This window comes from Psammomys obesus, unplaced genomic scaffold, assembly GCF_907164565.1.
Source record: "Psammomys obesus unplaced genomic scaffold, mPsaObe1.curated_primary_1811, whole genome shotgun sequence".
Lineage (NCBI taxonomy): Eukaryota > Metazoa > Chordata > Mammalia > Rodentia > Muridae > Psammomys > Psammomys obesus.
Window position 1 is genome coordinate 405,945 of NW_026596214.1, and position 11,486 is coordinate 417,430.

At 38.8% G+C, this 11,486-nt stretch overlaps 1 protein-coding gene across 1 annotated transcript in view; it reads right to left on the reverse strand.

The window, feature by feature from the left end:
* The window catches only part of Phka1 (phosphorylase kinase regulatory subunit alpha 1), a gene marked incomplete in the record, with an annotated part of 135,532 nt that overhangs the window by 38,396 nt on the left and 85,650 nt on the right, over positions 1–11,486 (reverse strand). The window contains 2 exon segments of the mRNA XM_055595737.1: positions 548–627; positions 1,155–1,314. Of these exon segments, the coding sequence (XP_055451712.1) occupies positions 548–627; positions 1,155–1,314 (240 nt within the window).

The window sequence follows — 11,486 nt, forward strand, 5'->3', positions numbered from 1 at the left end:
CTTAAGTGTCGGGATTCAACTTTCACTGTAACTTTGCTCCTCTCCTCAACCCCTCTAGCCCCAGTCTATCCCAGGGGACTACTGCTTTATCAGAAGCACACTGAGCCGGTGGCGATCGGGTGACAGTGTTCTCGCAGACATGCTGCCTCAGGCTGCTCTGAAAATGCCCATTATCCTCTTTCAGCTTTGACCTTCACACCTTTGATTCCTTCTTCAGCAGCATAGGGGTACATCAATAGCAATATACTTTCTTCTACTTCTTTTTCAGACTATGGTGGACTTTTATGTTGCTAATTCCCAATGTCGTGTGTGTGTGTGTGTGTGTGTGTGTGTGTGTGTAGTAGAATTAAGGTAGTTTAGAAAAAGCCCGTAAGAAAAAAAAATAACTAATACTTCCTAGAAACATTTTCTTTCATTTCCTTGACAGTCTCCTGTTCTACATATAAGATATTAAACAAACTATGGTGAGGGAGCTCTCCTCAGTCCACACAATTTCTTAAAGGTGCAGAGAAACCTAATAAAAAACCCAACCACATGACTAACTCACGCAGAGATGGTCTTCTCTCGAGGTTCTGGAGGAAGTCCTACTGTCAAGTGTTTCTGGTAGGACAGAAGGTCTGTGCAGGCCTAGAAAGAGGTGGAAAAGCTTACCCTTTCCAAAGAAATTTCAGATTTTCAAACATTTTTTCTTCTCAGCCCATAAAACTTTATTCCTTTTTAACTTAAAACTGCACACCAAGCTCTTCTTTTCATGAAACATAATCAGAAGATGGATTGCCATGGGCACTTTCACCTTCTGGAAGGCAGGGACTTTCAGCCTAGTGTAAATTCACTAAGATATCAAATTCTTAGAGTTTATATCACCTCTCAAGTCTGTAGGTCTTATGGTTCAGTAACATATAATTGCTATTCACAAATAAAAGGCTAACTGACTACCCGAAACTTGATATACGTGATCAAAACAACTACAAGTTGTGGTTGCTTAAAGAAAAATAGGAAAAATCAAGCTTCCCTGCCTTGCAGTGCAAAGGGTTGAACCCAGGATCCCAGGAATGCTAGGCAATGCCCTACCACCAAGCTACACTCCTAGCACTAAAGCAAGTTTAAAAGTATCTCCCATCTAGATTTTGTGTACTCCGAGAACTTAGTAATACCTCATCAAGTGCCTCCACCTTCTTCCGTAAGATCCCAGAGATGTATCGGATCAGACCCCAGTGCCGAATTTCACCAACTTTGCCATATAGTTCACTAAGAAGCTCTCTGACAGTAGTAGCACCCCCTTCTTCATACATTTCGGTGTTCCAGTCAGGTCCTCTGGAATTTTCAACATGGGAGCACATTAATTATGAAAAAAATATTTTTAGCGTTATAATGGATACACCTGTTTTAGCCTCCATTAGCAGAAAACTTTTTACTAAAAACCCTTATAAAACTCTGAGTGTCAATCTTGAAATTGAAATGTCTAGACACGAACTTTGTAATTTAGCTTTTACGCAACGCATTCTTTTGCCCACATCTCAAGCTTCAGAACTTTGAATAGTTGAATCTGATGATAATTTCGGCCATGTTGAAGCTTGAGATGTGGGCAAAAGAGCTAATGGTACTAAAATTTGTTTGTGTTGAAAGGATCCAGATACAATTACACAACTGTATACAACCGTTATACAATTAAACAAAGTATGGTGAGAGAACAATTGTTGTTATGCTGTTATACAAGGATTGCTACACCAATCAACTTATCTGTAATTGGGAATTTAGTATATGACAAATGTAGGTAATTTATTAAATGATGTTAAAAGCATCAAGCAGCTATCTGAAGAAAAGTTGGACCTGTGCCTGATAGTCTAATGTTTGATGACATATAAATATTAAAGTGCTAAAAACATATGGGAAAATCATAATGTTGGAAGGAAGAGGACTTTCTAACCATGAAACATCACCAGAAAGCCATAAAAGAGGAGTTCAATAAGTTTACACACATAAAACAATAGACAGTTCTTACTGAAAAGACACTATACAAAAGGTAGGAAAAATTATAAAATAGGAAAGATATTTGTAATTCACAGACCAATTCTGCAAAAAGAACTCTAACAAATAAAGTAAAAAACAACAAAGGAAAACTGAGCAAAATAAACACTGGTATTCCATATACGTAGGAGAAGGCAGTCAACTTCACATGTTACAAGAAAAATTTAAATGAACATTACATCAAGATAACACTGTATCAGATCAGGCTGCTAAAAAATCCCCCAAATTGACACCACTGTATTGGATGTGGCTTTATCATTTAAACAGTCCCAGGTGGGAGTGAAAACTGGAACCAATGCCTCTGGAGGGCTATTTGCAAATATTGGAAAGAGCCTGGTAGTTCTTGCAGTGGTAGAACACAGAGTTCCCAAGCAGTTCAGTATTTCTACTCTTGGCTGTACATCCAAGATAAATGAAAACATGGCTGTGTACATGAATATTTACACTAGCATTAGTCACAAAAGCTGAAAACTAAAAATGAACCAAGTCCTCATCAAAGGATGAATAAAGAAACTGTGCTCCAGCCATACAGGCCGCATTTGTCAGGAATGAAATGAAGTACTGGTATATGCTACAACATGGAGGACAAACCTTGAACATACTGCACTAAATGAAAGATGCTTGTTACATAGGAGCACGGAGTATATGATTCACTTTACAGAAAATGTCTCAAACACCAGAAAGTAGACTTGTACTTGACTAGGGCTGGGTAAATGGAGGGTTTAGGGGCTGATGGAAAAGGGGAGTATAGTTTATTTTTGGGTCAATAAAAGAAGCAATGAACAGTGGTAAAAGATACACAATACTTTTGAGTAAACCAAAAGACACTGAGTTATATAACTGGACACTTAAAATGCATTCTTATGTGTACACACACACACACACACACACACACACACACACACACACACGTATATCTATATATGTTGGGCAGAAGAAATAGGGTTTCATGTAGCCCAGGCTGGCCTCATAGCCAAGGATGATCCAACTCCCACGTGCCAAGATTATAGACATGCACCACTAAACCTGGTTAAAATACCTATATATTTTGATCTACCAAACAATTCAAGTTATGGTTTAACTGTAGAATAAATTCCTTTCATATATATGAAACCATTTCAGACGTTATTTACTATAAGCATGATAGTGAATGGCTAGAAAATACCCAAATGTCCATCATGTTCTGACCTCTGCAAGTAGCAGGTATACACCTGGCATGCATACAAACATGCAGGCAAAACACCGTATAATCAAACACATAAAACAAACTAAACCTAAAAAAGGTTGAACTCTAAGAACGTATTGTCTATTCAAATATCAAAAATTTAAAAACATGGAAAAAAAAGTGCCTAGAAAGTGTCATCAATGGGTGCAAAATGAGCAAGTTTAAAGGTTTAAAAAAATAAGGGGCTGGAGGGATGGCTCAGTAGTTGAGAGCACTGTCTGCTCTTCTAGACATCCTGAGTTCAATTTCCAGCACCCACATGATGCCTTCTGACCATGCCTCATGGGACCCGATGCAGGTCCCATTCAGATAGAGCACTCACATAGGTAAAAATAAATAAATCTTTTTTAAAAAGTTAAAAAAGAATAGGTTATTATTCATATGGGCTCATAGTGTATCTCTACAAGACGTTATTTTATTCCAAGGGTAACAACAAACTTTTTAGTGAAGAAAACTGGAAGGTACTTCCTAAAATAAAAAAACCAACTCAAGAGCTCAGAATCAACATTATCAGCACAGGAAGGAACTTAAGTGGCAAGCCTGCAAAAATGCATATATTAATGTTGATAAAATTAAAAATGAAGATGCAGGAACTGTTCCAGATCAATGACAACGCAAGACACATAAGAGCTGAACAAAACACACAACTTTAGTTTTGTTTTATAATTCATACAAATACACACTAGCACTATTAAATATTTACATTTTAATCATTATTCTATGCATATACAAGAGGTTTACAGGTTTTAGAAAATGCAGCTTAAATGAACATTTGGGAGTAAATGTTGGTCACATCCATGAGGGGTAGTGAAGAAAAGGAGAGGAAGAGAAGAAGAGAAGAGAAGGAGAGAATAGAACAGAGTGTAGAGTGAAGAGAAGATAGAGGAGAAAGAAAAAAAAGAGACAGAGACAAAAACTCTGTGGAAACATCTGTAGGCTATGACTAAATGATACCCAAGTAGTTTGTACTATCTATATTTCCAACTTTCCTCTAACTCTGAAATTGTCAAAATGAGTTTGAAACACACACACACACACACACACACACACACACACACACACACACAAACTGTCATGCTATCTCAGAATCTGTGACCTGCTAATAAGCAGATGAAACCAGAGATGGCTTCACAGAGGTGACTAATGATGTAGGCTTTAATGGTAGAGAGAATTCAAGCAAGTAATGATGGGGTGAAAGATTTTCCCTCAGGTTCTGTCACCCAGAAAAACATAAGGCAAGGGAACTCTCAAAGGGAGTAGGGGGTTAGGGACATTGAAGGATATCGCTCAGCAGACCTGTAGGAGATCTGGCTAACTATTTCTGAAAGAAAAAATTTGTGGCTCACAGCTTAGATACTTCTAACATGTGAGATAGGGGTGGGGTTGTATAAAAAAACCAGGAAGGTCCAACATGGTTAAAAATCTGACTTTTAGAGGTTACATTTTTTCAAATGAAGTTTTTTTTTTATAATTATTTATTACAATTTATTCACTTTGTATTCCAGCTGTAGCCCCCTTCCTCCTCCTCTTTCAAACCCACTCTCCCTCCTTCATCTCCTCCCATACCCCTCTCCAGTCCACGGATAGAGGAGGTCCTCCTCCTCTTCCATCTGACCCTAGCCTATCAGTTCTCATCAGGACTGGCTGCATTGTCTTCCTCTGTGACCAGGTAAGGCTATCCCCACCTCAGTGGGAGGTGATCAAAGAGCCAGCCACTGAGTTCATGTCAGTGACAGCCCCTGTTCCCCTTACTCAGGAACCCACTTCGAGACTGAGTTGCCATGGGCTATGTCTGTGCAGGGATTCTAGGTTATCTCCATGAATGGTTGTTGATTGGAGTATCAGTCTCAGAAAAGACCCTTGGGCCCAGATTTTTTGGTTCTGTTGCTCTCCTTGTGGAGATCCTGTCCCCTCCAGGTCTTACTATCTCCCCCATCTTTTATACAATTCTCTGCACTCTGCCCAAAATTTGGCTATGAGTCTCAGCATCTGTTTTAATACCCTGCTGGGTAGAACCTTTCAGAGGCCCTCTATGCTAGGCTCTTGTCTCATTCCCTGTTTTCTCCTTCTTCTGAGGACTATACTGTTTGCCTTTCTGAAGGATGATTGAGCATCTTACCCAGTGTCCTCTTTCTTGCTTAGCTTCTTTAGATGTACAGATTTTTTATATTATTATCCTATATTATAAGTATAATATCCACTTATAAGAGAGTATATACCATGTTTGTCTTTCTGCTTCTGGGTCACCTCACTCAGGAAGATCTTTTCTAGTTCCCACCATTTGCCCACAGATTTCATGATTTCCTTGTTTTTAATAGCTGAGTAGTATTCCATTGAGTAAATATACCACGATTTCTGTATCCATTCCTCCATTGAGGGATATCCAGGTAGTTTCCAGCTTTGGACTATTACGGATAGAGCTGCTATGAACATGGTTGGGCAAATGTCCTTGTTGTATAGTTGAGCATTTTTTGGATATATGCCTAGGAGTGGTATAGCTGGATCTTGAGGTAGCAAGCACTATTGCCAATTTTCTGATAAAATGCCATATTGATTTCCAAAGTAGTTGACAACTTTATATTACCACCAGCAGGGGAGGAGAGTTCCTCTTTCTACCCTTCCTCTCCAGCATGTGTTGTCACTTGAGTTTTTGATCTTAGCCACTCTGATGGGTGAAAGGTGAAATCTCAGAGTCATTTCAATTTGCATTTCCCAGATGACTAAGGGCCTTGAGCATTTCTTTAAGTGTTTCTCTGCCAGTCGATATTACTCTGTTGAGAATTATGTTTACCTTATACCCCATTTTTAAATTGGATTATTTGATTTGTTGGTGCTTGTTTAAGTTTCTGAGTTTTTTTTCCCATATATTCTGGATATTAGCCCTCTGTCAGATATAGGGTTGGTCTGTAGGCAGTCATTTTACTCTGATGACAGTGTACTTTGCTTCACAGGAGCTTTTCAGTTTCATGAGATCCCATTTTTTGATTGTTGATCTTAGAGCCTGTGCTGCTAGTGTTCTGTTCAGGAAGTTGTCTCTTGTGCCAATGAGGTCAAGGTTCTTTCCCAGTTTTTCTTCTAACAGGTTTAGTGTGTCTGGATTTATGTTGAGGTCTTTGATCCACTTGGACTTTAGTTTTGTGCAGAGTGATAACTATGGATCTATTTGCACTTTTCTACGTGTAGATAACCAGTTAGACAAGCACCATTTGTTGAAGATGCTATCTTTTTTCCATTGTATGGTTTTGGCATCTTTGTCAAAAATCAGGTGTCCATAATTGTGTGGGTTTATTTCTGGGTCTTCTATTTGATTCCATTGATCCACCATTCTGTTTCTATGCCAGTACCATGCAGTTTTTATTACAAAAGTACAGCTTGAGAACAGGGATAGAGACACCTCCAGAAGATCTTTTATTGTACAAGATTGTTTTAGCTACTCTGGGTTTCTTGTTATTCCATAGGAAGTGGAGAATTTTTCTTTCAAGGTCTGTAAAGAATTGTGTTGGTAATTTGATGGGAATTGCATTGACTTTGTAGATTGCTTTTGGTAAGATGGCCATTTTTACTATGTTAATCCTGCCAAGCCATGAGCACGGGAGATCTTTCCATCTTTTGATATCCTCTTCTATTTTTTTCTTCAGAAACTGAAAGTTTTTTCATACAAGTCTTTGACTTGCTTTGTTAGAGCTACACCAATATACTTTATGTCCTTTATGTGGCTATTGTGAAGGGTGTTGTTTCCCTAATTTCTTTCTCAGCCCAATTGTCTTTTGTATACAGGAGGGCTTCATTTTTTTTTTTTTAGTTGATTTTGTATCCAGCCACTTGGCTGAAGGTGTTTATCAGGTGTAGTAGTTGCCTGGTAGAATTTTTGGTGTCACTCATGTATACTATCATATCATCTGCAAATAGTGATACTTTGACATTTTCCTTTCTGACTTGAATCAGCTTGATCTACCTTAATTTTCTTATTGCTCTAGCAAGGACTTCAAAAACTATGTTGAAGAGATATGGAGAGATATGGCAGCCTTGCCTTGTCCCTGATTTCAGTGGGATTGATTTAAGTCTCTCTCCGTTTATTTTGATGTTGGCTATAAGATTTCTGTATATCGCCTTTACAATGTATAGGTATATTTGCCTTTTAACCCTGATATCTCCAGGACTTTAAACATGAGTGGTGGATTTTATCAAATGCTTTCTCAGCATCTAAGGAGGTTATCATGTTTTTTTTTTTTTCTTTTAGTTTGTTTATATGGTGGATTACAATGATGGATTTCAGTATATTGAACCATCCTGCATGCCTGGGATGAAGCCTAAATCTTCGTCATAGTGGATCATATCTTTGACATGTTCTTGGATTCAATCTGTGAGTACTTTGTTGAGTATTTTTGCATCAACGTTTATAAGGGATACTGGCCTGAAGTTCTCTCTCTTTGTTGGGTCTTTTGTGAGGTTTCGTTATCAAGGTGACTGTAGCTTCAGAGAACGAGTTTGGTAATGTTCCTTCTGTTTCTATTTTGTGGACTCGCTTGAAGAGTATTTGGTTTTAACGCTTCCTTGAAAGTCTGATAGAATTATGCACTAAAACCATCTGACCCTGGGATTTTTTTTTTTCGATGGCAGACTTTTGATGACAGCTTTTATTTCTTTACGGAATATAGGAATATTTAATTTACTTACCTTGTCTTGACTCAGCTTTGGTAAGTGGAATTGATCAAGAAAATATATATTTCATTTAGATTTTCAAATTTTGTGGCATAAAGGCTTTTGAAGTAAGACCTAATGATTGATTGGGTTTCCTCAGTGTCTGTTGTTATGTCCCAATTTCATTTCTGATTGTGTTGATTTGGATAGTGTCTCTCTGCCTCTTAGTTAGTTTGGCTAAGGGTTTGTCTATCTTGTTGATTTTCTCAAAGAACCAGTTCTTGGTTTCATTGATTCTTAAAATTGTTTTATTTGTTTCTAATTCATTGATTTCAGCCCTAAGTTTGCTTATTTCTAGCCGTCTACTCCTCTGGGGTGTGTTTGCTTCTTTTTTTTTTCCCCTAGGGCTTTCAGGTAAGCCATTAAATTGCTTGAATGGATGTTTCAAATTTCTTCTTGAAGGCACTTTGTGCCATGAACTTTGCTCTTTTCACTGCTTTTATTGTTTCCCGTAAGTTTGGGTATGTTGTGTCTTCATTTTCATTGAATTCTAGGAAGTCCGTAATTTTTCTTCATTTCTACCCTGACCCAGCTGTTACTGAGTAACGAGTTGTTCAGTTTCCATGTGTGTGTAGGCTTTTTGCTATTTCTGTTGTTATTGAGGTTTAGCTTTAGCCCATGGTGATTTGATAGGATATAAGGGATTATTTCAATCTTCTTGTATCTGTTGAGGCTTGCTTTGAGGCCAACTATATGGTCTATTTTGGAGAAGGTTTCATGAGGTGCTGAGAAGAAGGTAAATTCTTTTGTGTTTGGGTGAAAGGTTCTGTAAATGTCTGTTAGGTCCATTTGATTCATGACCTCTGTTAGAGTTGTTGTTTCTTTTTTTTAATATCTGTTTTCTTGACCTGTCCTTTGGTGAGAATTGGATACTGAAGTCTCCTACTATTTTATGTGTGATTTAAGTTTTATTAATGTTTCTTTTACAAATGTAGGTGCCCTTGTATTTGGGGCATAGATGTTCAGAAATGTGATGTCTTCTTGGTGGAATTTTCCTTTGATGAGTATGAAGTGACCTTCCCCATTTCTTTTGATTAGTTTTGGTTGAAAGTCTATTTTATTAGATATTAGAATGGCTACTCCTGCTTGCTTCTTGGGTCCATTTGCTAGGAAAACAATCTTCCCACCCTTTCCTCTCAGGTAATGTCTATCTTTGTGACTTAGGTGTCTTCGTTTATGCATCCATTCTGTTAGTCTGTGTCTTTTTATTGGAGAGTTGAGTCCACTGATGTTGAGAGAGATTAATGACCAGTGGCTGTTAGATCCTTTTATATTGATGTTGGTTGTGGTAGTGGGTTTGTGTGCTTGACTACTTTTACTTTTGTTGTAGTGAGGTTATTTATTTCCTTTTTCCTGAAGGTAGTTAGCTTTCTTGGGTTGTAGTTTTCCTTTTAGTATCTTCTGTAATGCTGGATTTGTGGGTAGGTATTGCTTAAATTTGTTTTTTGTTGCTGAATATCTTATTTTCTCCATCTATGATGATTGAGAGTAGTAGCCTAGGATCACATCTGTTCTTTTAGGGTCTGAATGATATCTGTCTTTCATAGTCCTTCTGGCTTTCATAGTCTCATTGATAAGTCAGGTGTGATTCTGATGGGTTTGCCATTACACGTTTCTTGGCTTTTCTCCCTTGCAGCTTTTAGTATTTTTTTCTTTGTTTTGTATTTTTACTGTTTTAACTCTAATGTTGCTGGAGGATTTTCTTTTCTGGTCTAATTTATTAGGTATTCTGTAGGCCTCTTGTATGATTATAGGCCTTTCCTTCAAATTGGGGAATTTTTCTTCAATGATTTTGTTGAAAGTATTTCCTGGGCCTTAGAGACGGGAATCTTCTTTTCCCTCTATTCCTATTATTCTTAACTTTTGTCTTTTGACGTTGTCTTGGATTTCTTGGATGTTTTTGTCAGTAATTTTTTTTAGATTTATCATTTTCTTTGACAGATGTATTGATTTCTTCCATTGTATCATCTTCCACAACTGAGCTTCTTTCTTCCATCTCTTGTAGTCTGTTGGTTTTGCTCACCTCTGTAGTTCCTGTTTTCTTCCCTAAGTTCTTCTTCTCCATGATTTCCTCCGTTTGTGTTTTTTTTTTTAATTTTTCCAATTCTATCTTCAGATCTTGAACTGTTTTTTTAAATTTCCTTCACCTCTCTGACTATTTTCCTTCACCTGTTTGTTTGAACATTCCTCTGTTTCTTTTATTTCTTTCAGTGATTTAATTATTTCTTCTATGAAGGCCACAAACTGTTTGGCTGCCTCTTCCTGAATTTCTTCATGGATGGCCATAATCTGTTTAACTTTATCTTCCTGGATTTCTTTACGGATGGCCATAATCTGTTTGACTTTGTCTTCCTCTATTTCTTTACTCATATTCTTTGTTTCCTCCATTATCATCTTCATAAGCATTGATGTAAGGTCATTTTCTTGAATTTCACTTATATTAGGGTGTCCAGAGCTACTTGCCCCTGGATAACTGGGTTCTAGAGATGCTGTTTTGCTTTGGCTATTGTTGGTTGTGCTTTTACACTGGCCTCTATCCATCTGGCTGTCTTAGGTGTTGGCTGTTAGTTTCTGGTGCCTGCTGGAATCTTGGGGTGGGGAGAATCCCCTTTGCAGGAAGATTGTTTTTCCTGAAGGAGGCCTCCTCAGCTTTTTGGGTATGATCACTGAATGGCTGGTGCTTTTCAGGAATTGCCACAGCTCACTCAGGTGTATGGACCTGTGTGGTAACTGTGGTCGTTGTTAGTTGGGGGGGGGGCTCTCCTCTCAGTAGGAGAAGTCCTAGAGACACTAGTGTCCTGCCGCTAGGTTTCTTGCTTTGAATTTAGTGAGCTGCTGCTGCTGTTCTTACACTGTGTTTGCTGGGTGCAGCCCTCTTTAAGAACCAGTGAGCCCTGTGATTTGGTCAGTTTAGCTAGGGAGACAGGTTGTGCCTTGCAGCAGTTTCTGGGGATTGATCCTGTGGATCCCCAGCTTCTGTAGGTATTAGGTTGGAGTTCTGTGCCCCAGTACCCAAGCGGTAATCAGTGTTGGTTGAGCACAGCACTCATGGTGGCAGCAGGAGGCTAGAGCCCGAGCCTGTGGGAACTCAGGAACTTTTCCGGGGATTAGCAGGATGTCCTCAGGTCAGACCTGATGTTTCCTCCACTGTGGGGTTTTCTCCCAACAGGAAGACCCTCTCTGTGGTGTTCTCGGGTCTGCAGTTCAGTCTGGGATGGTGAGTAGAACACGCAGGCGCAGCGGAGTGGCTCCAGGCTGGCAACTGTTCGCCTGTAGGAACCTAGGAATTTTTCTCGAGAAATTTTTGTGTGTGTGTGTGTGTGGGGGGGTAGGCTGGGTCCCCTGTGGTTGGACCTGATGTTTCCTTCACCATGTGGTTTCCTCCCAACAGGAAAACCCAGTCTCTGGTGGGTTTGGGGCCCACAATTCTGTCTGGGACAGTGAGTCGGACACATAGGCGGGTCTAATACACATAGGCGGGAAATACACCACGTAATTTCACTGGTTTATTTTTATTTTATGCGTATGGATG